This window comes from Ochotona curzoniae, unplaced genomic scaffold (assembly GCF_017591425.1).
Source record: "Ochotona curzoniae isolate NIBS_2020 unplaced genomic scaffold, NIBS_Ocur_1.0 contig_1, whole genome shotgun sequence".
NCBI lineage: Eukaryota > Metazoa > Chordata > Mammalia > Lagomorpha > Ochotonidae > Ochotona > Ochotona curzoniae.
In genome coordinates, this window is record NW_024464918.1 from 3,839,438 (window position 1) to 3,859,141 (window position 19,704).

At 42.0% G+C, this 19,704-nt stretch overlaps 1 protein-coding gene across 1 annotated transcript in view; it reads left to right on the forward strand.

Moving 5' to 3' along the window:
* Positions 1–19,704, forward strand: part of KLHL3 (kelch like family member 3) — a 95,196-nt gene that overhangs the window by 16,528 nt on the left and 58,964 nt on the right. The window contains exons 3-4 of the mRNA XM_040975588.1: positions 2,787–2,893; positions 11,407–11,528. Of these exons, the coding sequence (XP_040831522.1) occupies positions 2,787–2,893; positions 11,407–11,528 (229 nt within the window). The remainder of the gene's footprint in view (positions 1–2,786; positions 2,894–11,406; positions 11,529–19,704) is intronic.

Below are 19,704 nucleotides of genomic sequence, written 5' to 3' on the forward strand. Positions count from 1 at the left end.
TATTTTATTCTATGATATTCTGTGGTATTCTATCCTGTTCTATTCTATGCTATGCTATTCTATGCTTTGTGTCTGACTTCTTTCACTTGGTGTAATATTTTCAAGGTTCATCTGTGTTACAGCATGCCTCAGTACTGCATTCATTTTTTATTGATGAATATCATTTCATTGTATCGATATAACACATTTTGCTATAGAGAATAATGCTACTATAAATGTTCATTTGTAAGTTTTTGTGTGGATTTATACTCTCGTTTCTGTTGGGTATGTGTGATTCTAGGGAGGGATTGTTGGGTCATAAGGCAACTCCACAGTTAACCTTCCAAGGAATTGTCAGATTGTTTTCAAAAGCAGTTGAACCTTTTTATGTTTCCATTAACAGTATATGAAGATTTCAGTTTCCCTTTATCTTGGGAAATTAATGGGATCTTCATATTTATTCCCTATTCCTTCTTGTCTTTTGGTTTAGCTTCTAGCACTGAAAATTTATCATTTTGACCCTTCTTTGTCGATTTTTAAAAACTATTTTTTATCAAATTACTCATCCCATATTAGAGTGCCTACATCAAGTCCTACTGCTGCTTCTCATCCAGCTGCCTGCTAAATGCATCCTGAGGTGTAATCAATGATCGCTTGAGTTCTTGGGTCCCTGCCACCAAGATGGAAGATCTGTATTGAGTTCTGGGTTCCTAACTTCAGCCAGTTTAACCTTGTCTGTTGTTGGTATCTGGGGAGAGAATCTCTGTCAGCTCCTCTATCTGTCTCTGCCTTTAAAATGAAATTAAAATAAACAAAAGTTTAAATATGAAATGAATGTTTACTGTTTTATGATGAATATTTTCAAAATTACATCTTTAATGGAAGTGAAAATGTCTGTGGTGAGTCTGTTGTTCTTGTAGGGAGTGTGATTTTATGATGAATCTGACCAGAATGTTCTCAGGTAGCATGTGCAATCACATTTGGCCTCCATGTGGTTCTCCCCAGTGGTAGGGAAGAAAAATTATAGTGTGCTTCTTTCTTTGTTTTGTCCTTGTTCTGGTAGCCAGTTAGGGGCAGAGCCAGTTCTTTCCCTGGTTGCACCATTTTTTTTTTCTGATAAAGTTTTTGTGTATGGTATACTGTCCATCTCTAGAAGTCCCAGCCCTTAGGTTTTTGCCTCTTGATACATAAAGATTTTACTCTCTCCACAATCCCCATCAGTGGTACTTTATTCCATGTGCTGAATATTTCTGACCACCTCTCTTCGTTAGAGGTAACCTATCTCCTGTTTTCCCATTCTAAATGTCAGCCAGTCATAAGGAATTGTGGTACAAAGGAGAAGCTGCTATGTCTGGAGTCAGGAGAACTGGATTGAAGACTCGGGCTTCTGTGGCTTTGGGCATCTCTTCACCTGTCTGGGTTTCATGGGACATTTGATGTCCTGGGACCTTCAAGGATGTTTGCAGCTAAAGTTTTCTCAGAAAATGCACTGGGAAGTGACTTAATGTGCTATGTCAGAGGTGATAAATATGTAGCTTCTCTTGCATCTGTCATTCATAGGTGATTCATTCTTTGATTTTCACATCCTCCCATGGAACCCAACATGACTTCAGACTGCTCAAACCAGTATAGTGTGCTGAATAACCACTACCAGTGAATTGCAGTTGAATGAGTTTGTCCTCTTTGTATTCCCTCCCACTTCTAGTGTTTTAATCTAAGGCAAGTATATTGGTGGCCAGGATACTATGACCATTAAAAATATAGACTCCAGGAATCAAGCTACTTGAATTCAAATCCTATTTTCTCTGTTGCCTTTCTAGATGACCTTGGGAATGTTACTTTACTCTCTGGACTCCAATTTCCCCATTTGTTATCTGAGACATAGCAATTAGCCCTACTTCGTTGGGTTGTAGAGAGGATTAAATGAGGTCATATGTGTAGACAAATACTTAGAACATACAACTCAGGACATGTTAATGACTATGTTAATAGTAAGTTTGATAAGAACTTGGAAAGCTGATAAAACAAAAATTTATGAGTTGACAGGGCTTGAGGCACACTTACCAATCTCCAAATACATCAAGTATCTATTCTGTTTATGAATGTGGATGGATCCCATTTCATTCATTAATTCAGTAAAAATTTAGGGTTTAGTATATGCTGGAGATGGAGGCAGGTTTCAAGGATACAATAGTAATTATGACAAATCCTCTTCCAAGTTCAGTGTAGTAGGTGACAAATGTAAAAAGGTAGTTGCAGTGTTCTTAGTAATTTTGGTTAATAGGCTTGCAAAGGGCCTTTGGGGGAGGGACAGCATGTGTACAAGTGGAATCTTTATGGTGATATTAGAAGTTCATATGCAATGGGTCCCTTGTGGAAGTGGTTAGTGCTCCCTCTTGCTAGTGGTCTACCTTGGTGATATGTTTATTCCTCATACTCATTTAGTCACTTGACTAACAGCAACAGGCTTTTCCTCTGTCCTTTTAGTGGACCTCTGTCCTCCTAAATGCAGGAACGACCTGATAGAAATGAAGAGCAAAGAGGTGAAGACAAATGAAGCAGCCCTGAATTTACAGCCAGAGTAGATGAATCCTTCTGAGTACCCAATGAAAGTGTGACTATCAGACTTCTCAGGGACTGAGAAAAGTCAGTGAGTCCATCCTCCTGCCTGGCTTAACACAGAGCAAATCTGTGTGAAAGCCTTGTGTATGGTTGTGTGACATCTGGGTGGGAGAGAAACAACCCTTGTGTGATGGAAGTGGGAGTCCATTCGTGACCCATTCTGTCCCCTCACTGGTGTCTTACAGTAAGCAGCTGTTGTGTGACGTGATGATTGTGGCAGAAGATGTCGAGATAGAAGCCCACCGTGTGGTCCTGGCAGCCTGCAGCCCCTACTTCTGTGCGATGTTCACAGGTATGGTTGAGGGGCAGATAATAGCAGTTATGGGGATGACAGTCCCACTGGGAGATTATTGAGGGTGGTATTATCAAGTGGGGAAAAGGCTGTGAAGCCCACTGCAAGGAGCTCTCTGTGCGAGACTGTGCTTTGTACAACAGAGGACTTGGTCTAACTAAAGCCTCCACCAGGCCAATTGGGCTCGTGGCTCCTTGTCTATACCCAGGGAAGCTTGTTCGTGTTGTTCTCCTGGACTGCCTGCCAGGCCTTTGGAGCTGTCATTTTGCATACGAGGGAACATTGAGGCTAAAAGAATGGAAGGGACTTGCCCAGGATCACACAGTGAATGAATGAAACCTGACTTGTTTAAGAATATATTATTTATCAAATTTCACTTTATTTGAAAGGGGGGCAGGGAAGGTGGGAAGGGAGGAAAAAAGAGAGACAGAGGGTTGGGGGAGAGAGATCTTCTATTTCCTGGCTCATTCCCCAAATACCCACTGCATCCAGGGCTCAGCCAGGCTCAGCCAAGACTGGAGCTGTCGCCTGCTGCACCCTCCCAATGTGAACATCAACAGGAAGCTGGATTGGAAATATAGTCAGCTAAGATATAGAGTGCAGGCATCCTAAGTTGTGACTTAACCTCTGTACCAGATGGTTGCCTCTGAAAATTATCTTTATTGATAGATTATGTGTTTTTTTTAATGTTTGTCCCCACCAGAATATACTGAGGACCAGAATTTATTACTATATTGTTGCACTTATTACTATATTCTGGGCACCTAGCGCACAGCAGGACTCTAATATATATTTTTCAATGAGTGAGTGCACTTGATTGTGGACTTTGGGCACTTTGTACATAACTTGTCGTTGTTGCTCACTGTAGAAGGTGACAAATAAAAGAAAATGGAAAGAATGGACGTGGACTTGCTAGGTTTTGGTGAGAGCAGGTTCCTTTCTGGGAAGAGAGCTGTCTTTTCTCAATACAGTACACAGCTAGAGGAGAGTGATTCTTGCTGGGAGACACCCTGTGCTTATTTCTGGGCATTTTTACATGTGTGTCCCTCTTGGCTCATTGTGAGAAGGAGCTAGTTTCAACTTGGGATTGTGTCTCTGCTAAGTGGACCAAATCACTCTTACTTTACTTTGAGCCTTGGGCCAGGAATTTCACAAGGTAGTTTGGAAAACCAGCTACTTTCACTACCTGGAAATTTTGATCTATGCCTTTCGAGTTGCAAGGTTTTTAATTCTTTTTGATCTCTTTGACTTCATCCATCTGTATGTTTTAAAATAACTTATCTTGAACAGTTTCTTAGCTGTACCTTCAATAATTCGCTCCCAACCACTCTGCATGTGGTTTTAGAAGTCTGGTGTTAAGAGGGGGATTCCTTGGATTGAAAAATACTGTATGGTTGTCTCTGTGTTTTGTTAGTGAACCTGCCTCAGGGGTCATGGAAGTGCCTCAGGAGAAGGGGAAAAAAGTGATTTTAGAAATTTGGAAAAGTACCTAGGGAGTAAGTCTTGGATTGCAGTAAATGAAGGCCAAGAGGAGAAATACCTGAGAATGCAAAGGAAGAAAGTCTAATGGGATGATCAGCCTAGACGTCCATCCTTCCATTCATCCTGTCAGCCACTGACACACTGTTTACGCATGTCCATCACAGGAAAAAACGAAACAGAATACAGTCAAGCAAAAAGTGAAAAATTGAATATATTGTAATATCTAAGTGAGAGTATGGTTTTATATACTTCAAATTTTATGTTTATAAATGTATGCATAATACAATATATATATTTAACACAATACATCATATATATACATATATATATAATGCAGCAGTCTTTTTTTGATATGTATATTTTAAGTAATTGTTCTTTCTGGGATGTTTTTTCTTTCCTCTCTCTATGCTTGCCTAACTCCTGTTCATCCTTCATTACTGCTTAGGATCACTGCTCCAGGGAAGCCTTTCTTGACCCCAACCTGATTAGGGCAAATCTCTTTTCTACTTAATTCCAAAGGTACTTTACACTGCTCTTCTTTTATATTTTTTTAAGATTTGTTTATTTATTTTATTGGAAAGTCACATTTACAGAGAGAAGGAGAAACACAGAGAAAGATCTTAGAAAATGTTATTCTATCAGATTCCATTTCAAAATGCATAGAATTCACCTGTGATAGACCCAGATAATCAAGTAAAACTCCATTTCTGGCATCTTATTTAAAACCAAAGGAAAGGGCCGGCATGGTAGACTAGTGGCTAAAGTTCTCTCCTTGCATGTGCTGGTTTCCCATATGGGCACTGGTTCTAAACCGGTGGCTCTGCTTCCCATCTACCTTCCTGTTTGTGGCCTGGGAAAGCAGCAGAGGACAGCCCAAAGCCTTGGGATCTTGCACCCATGCAGGAGACCTGGAGGAAACTCCTGGCTCCTGGGTTTTGGATTGCCTCAGCTCTAGTTATTGCGGCTGCTTGGGGAGTAAATCAACAGATTCTCTCTGTATAGCTGACTTTCCAATAGAAATAAAATGAATCTTAAAAAAAAAAAGCAAAGGAAAAAGAAATACATCTAGCTTTTTACTGAAGTGTGATTACCTATGGTTATGTATCAGGATTTAGTGTTTTTATTTTTAATTATTAAAAAAAAGTTTGTGTAAGTAGAGTAAAAGCATATTTTTTAAAAAGATCTATTTATTTATTTATTTTTTGCAAAGTCAGATATACAGAGAGGAGGAGAGACAGAAAGATCTTCCCTCTGTTGATTCACTCTAATGGACTGAGTTCTAATCCCGAGTCCAGCTCTCTTTGTCCTCTTCCCCCACCCCTCTCTTTTTAGATTTTGTTTTTATTTGAAAAGTAGTTTTACAGAGAGAAGGAGGAAACACACAGAGAGATCTTCTATCTGCTGATTTGTTCCCCAAATGGCTGCAGTTGCATGAGCTGAGCCACACCGAAGTCAGGAACCAGGATCTTCTGCCAGGTTTCCCACATGGGTATAGGGGCTCAATTGAGCCATCCTCATGTGCCTGACTCTTAATAAAAGTATGGAGAATTCACTTAACATCTTTGGTCTTCCATTTTCTTATCTGTGAGGTTGGAATAACAATATTCAGAGGAAAATATAGGTATAAGATAGCTAGCACAGAATAGTAACTTAGTAAAATTCATTCTCATTAACTGTAGACCAGTGCATGGTTTCCAAAGTTCTTGTGAATAGAAGAGATGTCATGGTGGGTAGGGAACATCTGTGTGGCTGCGCTGGTATCTTCTTCCTGACCTCTTTCCTCTATGCCACTGGCTGAACAGAAAGACTTTGTCAGTAGAGGAGGGACGTGATTCCAGGCAGGGTGAGTGATTGGGTGACAACCGTCATGACAGCTGTATTAGCTGCAGCTGTCCCAATACTCAACACTCATTGTGTCTTCGGATTCTTACACAGCCTTGGGATAAAAGCAAGGTAGGGAGTGACCTTATTTCACATAAAATGCCTTTTCTGGAATTTGGTATCTTTTGCGATTGTTTGTTTACTTGTCTCTCCACTAGGCAATGCAGCCAGTTCCATGACTTGTCCTCTGGGGTTACCACAGTAGGATTCATGTTCTATTTGCTGGATTTTTTTTTTTTTGTCAAGCTTAGAAGAGTTTTCCTTTGTCTTTGAAAATGAAATAAAATTCTTTTACAGTGAGTAAAAGCTCAAAGAATTCGCCTCTTCCATACCTGCCCTACAAATAATACTTAAGGATGTTTTATTGACAGAGAAAGGGAATAGCACCTGCAAAAGCCTAAGGCAGACAAGGAGAATGTCTCAATAGAACAAAAGAAAACTAACTCAAACAATGAACTACCCCTTGCTAAAATGACAGGACCAAATTAATACCTTTTGATATTAACCTGGAATGTAAATGGCTTAAACACATCAATCAAACCTCATAGATGAGCAGACTGGTTCAAAAAATAAAACCTATCTGTTTGTTGCCTACAGGGGATACATCTTACCAACAAAGGTATGTAAAAACTGAAAGTGGAAGGATGGAAAAAGATATTCCAGGTTAATGGAAAGCAAAAATGAGCTGGTGTAGTCATTCTTATATAATATAGACTTTGATGTGAAAAATATTAACAGATGAAGAGAGATACCACATGATCCATTGAGCGACAAGAGCTCATCCTAGTAGTCTCTTATGATGTTTTCTTTTTCATCTCTAATTTTACTTGTTTTTTTCTCCTTGCTTTTATTTTCTTCGCTAGTCTGACTAAAAGTTTGTTTTGCTCATCTTCTTAAAAATGGCATTCTTTTTGCAATTTGTAGCTTTTTAGTTTCAATTCCATTTATTTTTGCTGTGATTTTACCATTTCTTGAATTCCGTTCGTTTTTTCTTTTTAAATAAGTTCTTGAGATTTATTAGATCATTTATTTGAGATATTTCTGTCTTTTGTAATCACTGATGCCATAAATGTCCCACCCCTTTTTAAAAAAAAGGTTTATTTATTTTTACTGGAGAGGCAGATTTTACAGAGACAAGGAGAGACAGAGAGAAAGATCTTCCATTCATTGGCTTACTGCCTAAGTGGCCACATTGGCTAGAGCTGAGCTGATCTGAAGCAAGGAGCTAGTAGCTTCTTCTGTCTCCCACGTGGGTGCAGGATCCCAAGGCTTTGGGCCATCCTCGACTGCTTTCCCAGGCTGCAAGCAGGGAGCTGGAAGGGAAGTGGAGCAGCTGAGATATGAACTGGCTCTCATATGGGATCCCAGTGCATACAAGGTGAGGACTTTAGCTATTAGGTTACTGGACCAGGCCTGTAAATATCTCTTTCAATATTGTTTTTGCTGCTTCTCATGGGTTTTGATATTTTTGTTTTTATTTTCATTTCTTCAAGAAGTTATTTTTTTCCTTATTAATTTCTTCAGTGACACATAGGGCATATAGTAGCACCATTTTCTTCTTCAAGAAGGTTTTTGATTTTCATTTCTTCAGCAACACATTGGTCATTCAGTGGTATGTTATTTAACTTGATGGCGTTGTGAATTTTCTGATTTTTTTTTTCCTGTCGGTGATTTGGTTTTGTGGTTTTTCATTTAAGAGGATATATAGTAACAGTGTAATAGAGATTATCATATTCTCCAAGATGTGAAGACACAATGCAGTGTGCATCTCTACTTCCAAATCAAAGATGGACTCCCAATGAAATTGTTCAATATATCCTGACAATAGGATGCTGGACCCTGTGCCATTGTCCATAACCTTCAATGTCTGAATACACTTAAATAGCAGAATGATGGGCTTATGACTGTTTATAAAGGCCTATCCTATTGTGATAATATAGGGAAATCAGTGGGAGGGAGGAGGCTTGAGAAGGGTGGAGAGGAAATCCCAGAGCCCATGGAATTATATCATAAAATAATAAAATAAAGAAAAAGGAGTAGATGAAGAAGCAAGATTAACCAAGGCTTTGGTGTTTTCTACCCCTCAGGAATTATGAGATGTTAACAGAAAACATCCCTTCTTCCTTTTATTCCCTCTCCAACAAATATTTTTAGATACTTGTCATATGCCATACACTTGGTCACACTTTGAGGACTACTTGACAGATAAGCTGACAGGAAATCCACCCTCATGCTTCTTGCTTATTAGACATTAAATACTAACTTATGCTTTGAATTTTGGAATACGTTGGTTCCATTCAGTGGTTGGGTTATATTTAATTTATAGAGGGACTTATGAGATATTACAGTATACAGCAATGACTATTAATATTTTCAGGTCCTATTTAAGCTGAAGTATTCACTTGTTGTCTTACAAGTTCGTAAGAGATAATATTGAATTCTGCATAGAGATGTGCTTATTCAAGTCTCTAATTTGCTGCAAGGGAGCTTTCTGAGAATGTAATCGTTGTCTTCAAGTCCCTGATTTTTGCTTCACATCATTTTTTTCTTACTGAAGTTCTAAGTACTTAAGATCAAAATTTGAAAACTTTGGAATTGTGTCAAGAAGCAAGAGAATGTCTCCTGAGTTCCTCCCACTGTCTTAAAAACCATGTTTATCCTTTCCAGATCATAGAAATCCATGAACGTCTGAAAAACACCATTTGTCATCTCTCTAGAGGAGGTGAACTTCTGTGTGTATATGCAAATATTTTCATACAATTACAGGAGTTTCTGTTTGTTTATCTCAAAGTTGCAAAGCCCTAACTTTACTCCCAGTTACAAATTCCACAGACAGGAATCAGCCAGACTCCATCTTCACACTCATAGGAATGCTTCCGAATATGTTGCTCCTTGCAATTGGGCTATTTTCTTTCTCTCTGGATTATTTTTTAAACTCCAAATTGTCAAACTAAGAATTGACTGTCTGATTACCTTTGCACTGTAGGTGCCAACTGGACCATTATTGATGAACTTAGTAGTTGTCAGAATAAACTCAGGAAGGAGACAGGTTGTGAGAGCCTGTCCTATGGGTGGAGGAGTTTGCTATCTTTACCTCTTCTTCTCAGCCTCCTTGTCATGCTCCGAGGTTCTTTGTTCAGAGGCCCTTCTGCTGACTTCCACAGTACTCGGAGAACAAAGTGGAGACCTCTGGTGCACCTGATCCGACAATGAAGGGAACAGGCAGGAATTGGAACATATTTCTCTTGTTTGCCCCATTCTCTTCGCCCCATCAATTCCCCACGATTTGAATGTTGCAGTCATTCAGATCTAGAGCTCTGTCAGGATGTGGACTGGAACTGGTGAGAGAACTGTATGTAGTCCATGTAGCTTGGAGGTGGGCGTCTGCAACCCACATGCTGTATTGTACTTCAGTCTCTTGGCTCTTGTGTGTGAATTCCACAGAGGGGAAACAGCCACCCAGGCTCCATTTTCACAGATACTAAGGCGTCTGAATTGTTTTGCTGCTTGTAGTCAAGTCATCCCTTATTTCAGCATACCAAGACACGTGCTTTGCCTGTCTTTCCTTCTGAAAATCAGCAGCTCATGTGGAATGAGCTGGTTCTAGGTAAACCTGTGCTGTGTAAGTGGAGGGTAGGCTGAAGTCAGGGGTCTCAGAATTGGGGAAGCATGTGCTGTCGCCAATGTTGCTCACTGCCCCACTATCTTTTTTGTGGATTATTGTCAAAGCCTCCCAGCTGTTCCCTCTTCGCTTGGATCCAGCTTCTACCCCATATTCAGAATTTCATCAGAAATACCCATCTGTTTATGTCACTGCCCTGTTTAAAACCTCTCCATAGTGTTGCCCTTAAGGTAATGTCCAGACTCATTTGCATGACCCAAAATGTGTAAATCTTGACCTCATCTACATGTCCAGCTTCCTTTTTCTCATTGCTAGATCATGTACCTGCCATGCTGTCCTGGCACCACTCCCCAAGCGAATCCTTTTGGCATATCTTCCCTTTGCGCTTATTGATCTCATATCCAGCTCATCCTTTCTCACATATTTTTTTGTGTTTGAACTATTCTCCATTCCAGCTCAGATGTGACCTGTTACCAGAATGTCTTACAGGAGTTTCTGGGTGGGACTTTTTGCTCCCTCCTCTGAGGTTTTAGGATTTAATATAGTATAGTATTTACTAGTGTGAGCTTTAGAGTCAGAATCTCTGGGTTTCAACCTAGCATGTCTCTTTCCTAGAATTGTGATCATGAGAAAAGGAATTACATATCCTCCCATGCCTCAGTTTCTCCATTTGCAAAATATGGATGCTCTAACAAAGCTTGTGGGTTATTGTGAGGATTAGAAGAGACAGCACATTTAAGTCCTCTGTGCAGTGATTGGCACAGCACTTGGTGTTACTTCTAGTTATCCTGGTACTTTATGCACACCCCTCATACACTTCTTGTATAAGCACTTGTATCCTCTGTTTGTGGAAGTGTTCATGTACTTGCCTTAAGAGATCTGGTTCCTTGAATGTAAGTACATATCTGGCTCACTTTTCCTGGCTTTGTGAATATGAGTTTATGGTAATGGTTAGTTGAATGAGCTGTATATATGTTTGCCTTGAAAAGGGAAATAGGCAGGGGCCCGGCGCGGTGGCACAAGTGGTTAAGGTCCTCACCTTGCACGCCCGGGATCCCATATTGGCGCTGGTTCTATCCCGGCAGCCCTGCTTCCCTTCCGGCTCCCTGCCTGTGGCCTGGGAAAGCAGTCGAGGACAGCCCAAGGCTTTGGGAACCTGCACCCGCGTGGGAGACCCGGAAGAGGCCCCTTGCTTCGGATCGGCGTAGTATTGGCCCGTTGCGCTCACTTGGGGAGTGAATCATCGGACGGAAGATCTTCCTCTCTGTCTCTCCTCTCTGTATATCTGCCTTTCCAATAAAAAAAATAATAAAAATAAATCTTTAAAAAAAAAAAAGAAAGAAAAGGGAAATAGGCAGGAGACAGTGTAGGGGATGCTTAAGATTGGGTTGTGTGTGATCTTGATGTCATCTGACTTCCTTCTGCCACTTGGAACACAATCCAAATAAGGGTATGGAACCTTGTGGAAATTATGCACATTTTGGTGCCATGTTTATGCATTTCTTGTTTGTTTTATTGTGAACTGTAGGTGACATGTCTGAGAGTAAAGCGAAGAAGATTGAAATCAAGGATGTGGATGGGCAGACACTCAGTAAGCTGATCGACTATATCTATACTGCTGAAATCGAGGTGACCGAAGATAACGTCCAGGTAAAGTTAGCTCTAGCTAATGCCACAATGTTTTGCACACTCAGCACCTATTTTATAACATTATTTCCTCCTTACAGCAACTAAGTTGTTACTGAGGAAGAAACTAAAATTCCAGAGAAATTAGATGATGCTCCTGGGCTCCTGGGGTCAGGAGGTGGGCCAGTTGACCTGTATGTTTCTGCCCTCTCCCCTCAGCACCTGTGGTCTTAACCACTAGGCCATGATCCCTCTGAGTAAGCCTGGTCCCTCAGGACAGAATGTGTGTTGAAGAACCTTGTGAAGGGGTGAGGGGATGTTTGACTTAGCAGTTAGGACTCTGGTTGAGATGCCTGCATCCCACATCATAGTACATTGGTCTGATTACCAGCACAGTTGCTTTTTCCAGCTTCCTGCCAGTGTAGATTCTGGGATATAGAAGTGATAGTTCAAGTAGTTGGGTCCCTGCCAAACATATGGGAGCCCTGAATTGAGTTTCTGGCTCTGGGTTTGGGCCCAGGCTTGGCTTTTGCAGGCAACTGAAGAATAAATCAGAGGATGGGAGATTTTTGTCTTTTCTGCTTCTCTTTCTGTCCCTGTTTCTCCAATAGAAACAAAATTTTGTGACAGAGGAGCTAGAAGCTTGGGATGTCCTCTGTTATTCCCATATCATTACTTCACCTCAAGAATATAGGATTGTGAGGATGTTTTTGTTCTGTCAGCATCAGTCATTCAAATTTCTGTAAGCTTGTGGAGGTGCCAAGCACCAGGACTGTGGCTCAGCAGAACAATGCAGTTGTGAAATATTTTGTCCATGCCCTTTCCTCCCTCCACTGCCCTACCATATCGTCAGCTACCTGGATCCAGAGAGGGGTTTCTTGCCAAGATAGTGCTCCCCCCAAGGGAACAAGTCTTTACCGCGGGTTAAGGACCTGGGCCGTGGGCCTTGCACTCTAGTAGGAGCTTCCTGTTGATCCCTACAAATCTCTGGGCAAAACAGACACAGGGTACACTATTTCTCACCCTTCAGGCTCTTACTATTTCATTACAATGATGGGATTTGCATGTGACTTGAAGGCTTTTCTCCTTTCTTTTCTAAAGCACAATGCCATCTTACTTATTTGTGTGAGGCTGGTTCTTCCCCAGTGACCAAACTGCCTGTTTCCCTTACTGGAGCTCCTTGAACACCACCTCCTTTCTTAGGATTGTGGTATTTGAGAGGCTGAATTATAATTATTTGTTCTTTCAGTTCAGCCTGAATGTTTGGGTTTCTCTTGTATGCCAGGTGCTTTGTTTTTCCCTGTGGCTATAGAATTGAGTAGGGGTGATTCCTTTGTCTGCCCTTAAAAAGTTTTGAATGTAAGAGTAAAGACAGATGTCCATCAAATACTCATACAAGTAATGTGTGCACACAAGTTGTGATAAGACACTTTAAGGAAAAGTGTGTAATATGATGAGAGAGAATACCAAGGAGATTTAATTTCGTTGGGGAATAGAATCTTGAAAAGGCTCTTTAGGACATGGGATTAGGCTGAAGCCTAGCAGGATGAGTGGGAGTTAACCTGCAGGGTGCACATAAAGGGTGAGGATAAAATCCAAGGTACACCGTGTTAGAGCCTGCGGAGGCTACCCGATAGAGCATGCCTCCATCTCTTGCTCCAAGGCATCTCTGAGGTTTTATAGCTTCCAGAGGGATTTGGTCTCATGTACCCTCCTCCTTTTTTTTAGATGAGGTTTGTTTTACACACAGAAAAATGCACAACCATGGCATGCTGTTGCTGGTCTTTCCTTCTCAAAGTGGAGCGGGTAATGCAGTGGTAACACACTAAGCCTAGCAGCAGAATTCAAACTGAAAAATGACTTTTGTCCAGTAAGTGCAAAGTGACTTAATATGAAGTGAGTGGGGCCCGGCACAGTAGCATAGCGGCAAAAGTTCTTGCCTTGTATGTGCCAGAATTCCATATGGATGCTGGTTCTAGTCCTGACGGCTCCACTTCTCATCCAGTTCCCTGCTTGTGGCCTGGGAAAGCAGTTGAGGATGGCCCAAAGCCTTGGGACCCTGTACCTGTATGGGAGACCCAGAGGAGTGTCAGGTTTCTTGGCTTCAGACCAGCACAGCTCCAGCTGTTGCGGCCGCTTGGGGAGTGAATCAATGGATGGAAGATCTTTCTGTCTCTCCTCCTCTCTGTATATCTGTCTTTCCAATAGAAAAATGAATCTAAAAAAATATGAAGTGAGTGTAGGGGAGGTTGGAGAGTTGTGTAAGTAGAGACCCCTTTTTTTCCCTTTCTAAATATGCGTTTATTTCCCTATAAAATCCGAAGTATTTGTCAACTTGGATAATGATATGTTCTTCTCTAGATCCTTACTGCCTGTCTGGGTCATAGCTAGCGGTAGAAATAAGATAGAAGTAATAGGCAATAATAAATAAATAATAATCATAATTAAGGCAATAAGTAAGTAAAAGGGAAAAAAGTAGTCATATGCAGTGATGTAAGAAGGTAATCCTTACTACTCTGGTCTCACCTAGCGATGATCTCTCTGAATTAGCTCATCAAATCCCTATCTTAAAGCTGATAGCAGCAGCACAGTTAGAGATCTCTGGAATAAATGGCTTCACTATTGTTTCTGGAAACTACTTTGACAGGGAGGGGAAGTGAGCCAGAGCAAAGCTGCACATTCAGAGGCTGAGTGGAAACAGGGGTGCAATGGGAATAAAGGCAGAGGAGCCTGACTCCCAGCCTCAGCGGGTGGCCCATTCACATCCTAAACTTTCCCACTGCAGTGACACTTGTCAAGTCTGCCAAGGCAGGTCCTAGAACTTGGTGACCTCAGACCTCAGACCTCAGAAGACGTTCCCTTTACCTGCCTCTAACAGTTGGAGTTGGCTCTGATTACCTAGAACAGAGAGGTGATGATGGTGGGGTGTGTGTGTGTGCATTTATGCGAAAGGCTGTCTCTGTTTTCTCTTCTGGGTGCTCATGGAGACTGAGGGAGAGGAGTCACGTAGGAGTAGGAACCAGAGTAGAGAGTCGGGTAGAAGACTAACCTCTTCTTGCCCGGAAGTAGCTGGGATTTCTCCCAAGAGGAAGATGGTTTGGGATAACCTCCTGCTCAGAATGCTTGGGAAGAACTGAGGTCTGGGCCAGGTGCCAGCTGTTGGTCTGGGGAAAATGCCCTTTACAGGGTCTGTTAAGCAACAGGGGAGGGACAAGTGTGATGTAGAAGGCACAGGACTAAGTGTTAAGGGGCTGTGTCAGTCCTTCCTTATGGCAGATCGCAAGTGAGTTGTTGTCTTATTCCTTCATTTGCTGTTTCATTCAGGGCACATTTTTCTGAGCTGCTACCCTCTGCCAACAATCTGGGCACAGAAGGTGCTGTGGCAGGCTCTTTCCTCAAGGAGCACGTGTCTGACTGTAGAAGCAGATGACTAAGCCAGTGGGTGCCCTATGCTGCAGAGGCGCCCAGACAGAGGTGCCCAGAAAGCAGGGAGGAGTCTTTGCTGTCCCCCAAGGGCTTAGTCAGAGAGGGCATTGATCAAATGCTGTGTGGGCTTGAACTTGAGGGAAGACTTCTCTCTTTGCCAGCCTGCCTGAGTCCCTATTAGACTTTAAGCCCTTGCTGTCTTTATCTTAGTGTATAACGGCTTCCCAGGGATGCACTTGTGGATCCTTCAGATGATGACATTATTTGGAATTAGGTTGTATGAGCAAATCCTATTAGATTTCCCTCCTTACACTTAATTCATTTTTCTCTTTTCTTTCTCACTTTAAATTGTAGTTAGGGAGTGGACATTTATCGTGGTGGCTAAGATACCCATGTTCCACACCAGAGTACCTGTGTTTGGCTCCTGGCTTTGGCTCCAGACTCCAACTTCTTGCCACTGCAAACCCTGTGAAGTGGCAGTGATGGGCTAAGTAACTAAGTTCCTGACACATGTGGGAAACCTGGATTGTGTTCCTGACTTCAGGACGTGGCGCCAGCCTGGCCCTGCCTGTTTCTGTTTCTGGGGAACCAGCAGATGGGAATGCTGTCTCTCTGTCTGTCTCTAACTCTGTCTCTGTATCTCTGCCTCTCAAATGAAAAAACTAAAACACCAAAACAGTGCAGTTAGGTTAGGAGTGACTTTTGGGGAAAGCAAAGCACAAGAGATAGAAAAGGAGGTGAGTTTATGTGAAGATGTAGGTTCTTCTTCCCCCTGCAATGCATCTGCTGAGGCTATTGCTCAGGAATTGTTTAGAAGACGGTATTTCATAAGGATCTGAGGCACCGAGGAGATGAGTATGGAGGCATTGGGGTTCCCCTGGAATCAGATTTAGGGCTTAGTTTAAATGCCTTGAGACCTGGATACTCCATCTCTTCTCAGCCGCATGTACCATGGAGACACCCTGAGTTTCTTCTCCATGGTGCAGATTACACCTAACTGGCACATCTTCAGTGCTCATTATAAGCCAAGCATGAGTCAATCACTTCACATGTATCAGTTCAATGGTTTCTCATAGTCACCTATGGAATGTACTAATGCGATCCCCTTTCCCCCTGACACACTAAGGTTCAGAAGGATGAGCATGAGGAACTCTTCCCACTGTACTGAGCTCTGAGACTGTAGTGGATTCTAGTTTCTCACTTAGTGCATGGGTTCAGCTCAAAATGATTAACAAGAGTGAAAAGGGACTTTGGTGATCCCTCCCTTGGCTCCAAGCCTGTGCCTCCCTGCCTTTAGTGTATTACTTCATGGGACCCTCCCAGCAGTGCCACGGTTAGTCTTCCCATGCTGTGGTAGAAACAGAGGCACAGAGAGAGGCAAAGCCACTGGGCCGCTGTCATGTGGGTGATGAGTGCACAAGTCATACGTCAAAAGGACACTGTTCTTCCAGCTTTCATGTTTGCAGAAAGCTCCCCCTCTTCTTTTCTTCTTTCTCTCCACAGATCTTAGTTTAGTGCATTTTCTATGTTGAACTCCAGCCGTGTGGCTGGTGTAGAGGCCCTGGTGACCACATCCCTGGTGCCTCTGGCCCTGGCCCTGCCTCTCTGCAGTGCCAGGAGTAGGTGCTTTCTGAGGCAGGGCATTTCCTTTTGTTTTTGCAAGAGGAAACAAACTCTGTGACAGGATATCCTCTGCTGTGTTTTCATGTTATCCCAGGGTGAGAAAAAAAATGAGACGGAGCATGCACTTGAATGGAGAGTAGGTGATTTGTGAGCTGATGAGGAAACTATGATCTCTTTACTGAGGGCCATGGGCCTGTTTTCCAAGGACTGTGATGCCGAGGTGGTGAAAGGCAAGCTGGAAACTTTTGGTTTAGAGTGAGTGTCCATCCCATAGGGTACTTCCAGCTGAAGGCTGCTTCTCTGTTCTTGGGTCCCAGGGACCAAGCAGGGCTGCCCTGGCGATTCCATCAGGGCAGTCTTGGTTCAAAGCTGAGGACCTGAGCTTTTCTTCTTGTTGATCGTGTTGTTAGCACCCCTGCTTGAGGGAGTTTCAGCCAGGGAAAGAGGAAATCCTCTCAGAGCTGTTTATGCCAGAAGAAGCTGGAGACGGTCACCTCAGGGCTATGTTGCTCTCTTTTTTGGAATATCAGGGGATTTGTTTTGTCCTCGTGTCCAGACTCCAGAACTCCATTGGTCTGGACCCCAGTTAATCTCTGGGACCTAGAATTTGTTTTGTTTTGTTTTTCCAGATTAAACAAACTAAGCAAACACTTAATTGGGTCCTAGATGGAGGGGCAGACTCTAAATTTGAGAAACTGGAGGAAGTTGAATGTGGGCTGCATAGTTTAGACGAGCTTCGTCATCTGCACTCATCCACTTCACAGTACTTATGTATTTATTTTTCTTTGTTTATTTTAATTTTTTATTGTTATCCTTATTTTCTAAGATAGGGTTTTGTAGACAAAGGAATTTCCTCTCCTCCTATTTCTCCCTCCCCATTCTCCTCCCCGCCGACCATTTTCCTCCATATTATTACGATAGTATACTCGTTTCACAATAGTCACAAGTCCAAAATTCTGCAATTTAACTGTATGATGGCATTGTAGGTATTAGTGATGGTGGAAAATCTACTATCGTATTGTCAAGTTATATTAAACTTTATTGGGAATGTTTCTTTTATTTGGAGTAGAGATGTATGTTGCAACATATCTTTGCTTCCCAATATGCTGGTCTCCATTTTACAGTTTATCTATGAGAATATATGTATATACATGTTTACTTATATACTGATTTGTTTTTGCATTTTGCATGAATGTGGCCTGATATCAGAGAGAACATATGACATTTTTTCCTTTTGGAATCAACTTATTGAATGTAATATAAGAACTAGAAATTGATAGGTGAAGGAGCTTCGAAATCTTCCTGGGAAATGAAATTAAAAGGAAATTTTATTTTGGTATAAAAATTTATGACATCCATGAATATAGGAGTCCTCAAAGAGTTTACTGAAAATGTATAATTTTTAAAAAGCTAGCACTGGATTTCAAATTTCTTTTGCACTAAAATAAATTTCATTTTCAACAAATGTTTCGAAACACCCTTTGTGTCTTGTGGCCTCTAAATCTTCCTCCTGAGCATCTAGTTTCCCTGACTTCCTTTTCCACTCTTCTGCATAAAGCAGACGGAGAAAAAAATAGAGCCTTTGACGCATAGATAATCTCAGTGTGAGGTCGAAAGGGGAGGAAACATTTAGAGAAGCCACAGCACAGTTCAATTTAGGAAGTTAGCTGGAGAATGCTTTTGGAGTGGAGTGGCCCTGGCAGGTTAGGGGTGATAAGTCACGAGGGAGCAGAGCCTTATGATTTTTGCCTATTGAGTTTAATAATCAGTAGCAAAGTTTTTGGTATTTCTGTCTAGGCAGATTTTTAAAAACAAAGCACTAAAGAGCAAGTTCAGGAAGTACTTATAACTGTATTTCTCCGGCTAGTTGCCATGAAAATTTAAGTGCCAAACCACGTTGCTGTCTTCCTGGTGAGAAAGTACCTGAATAGGATGGGAGTGTTTATGGTTGGTTGGATATTTTATTATTATTATAACATTTATATATGTAAGATTTATTTATTTATTGAAAAGGTAGATTTACAAAGAGAAGGAGAGACAGAGAGAAAGATCTTTTGTCCACTGATTGACTTCCCAAGTGACAGCAACAGCCAAAGCTGTACCGATCCGAAGCCAGGAGCCAGGAGCTTCCTCTAAATTTTGCATGTGGGTGCAGGATCCCAAGGCTCTGGGCCATCCTCTATTGCTTTGCCAGGCTGTAAGTAGGAAGCTGGATGGGAAGTGGAGCAGCTGGGACACGGAGTAGTATCCCATTGTGGAATCCTAGCACTTGCATGGCAAGGATTTAGTCACTGAACCATTGTGCTGGGCCCATTTCATTGGATCTTGTATAAGTTTGGTGGAGAGCACATGGGGATGGACAGACTGGACTTTCCGAAACCCTCCTTTGGGAGATAAGGGGCTGCCATCTTGTTCTTGCCTCTTCTCATTCCTGGTCACTAGGGCTCCCCACACCTCTGAGTAGGATACCATTTGATGATTTGCTTCCCCTTGGGTTTTGTAGGGTTATAGGTTAGAGGCTACTCTTAGAGCAAACAGTTATTCGTGTTTGCTCCAAATTAAGAGGTATCAGAGAGTATGAACTCTTAGTGCTAAAACTGGACCAGACTCAGGTCAGTCAGGCAACTTGGTCAACTTGTAGCCTTAACTCAAGGCTTTGTAGCTAGTGTTGGTCAAGGGAGTGCCAGAACAGTCTTTTGGGAATTGGGAGCAGAGCTTTTGGTGTATTCAGCAAGAATGGTTAATGGAGATCCACTTAACCAGTGGGCAGAGACTAATCTAGTCCTGGAATCTGTTTTTGGCCAGAGTGAGCAGGCCCACAGGCTAATGGGTTTCCTGGTTTCTTGCCCTCGGGAAGCCAGGGTGCTGTCTACTGGGGAGGGGAGCAGATGATTGGATTTGGATCCTAGCTGTGTTCACTTCTGGTCTGAGACTTTGAGTAGAGGGTGATTTTGTTTTTTTCTTTCTCAGAAATGAATCAGTGGTTCAGAAAAGCCCAGACACTGCTAGATTTATTTACTGTTGTCCTGTGAGGAAATGGGGAGTGGAGGAGAGAGCAGAAGAGAGTAAAAAGGAACACATTTTCTTTTTAAAGATTTATCTTTATTTGAAAGGCATATTAGGAGATAGAATAGGTAGGTGGGTAGGGAGA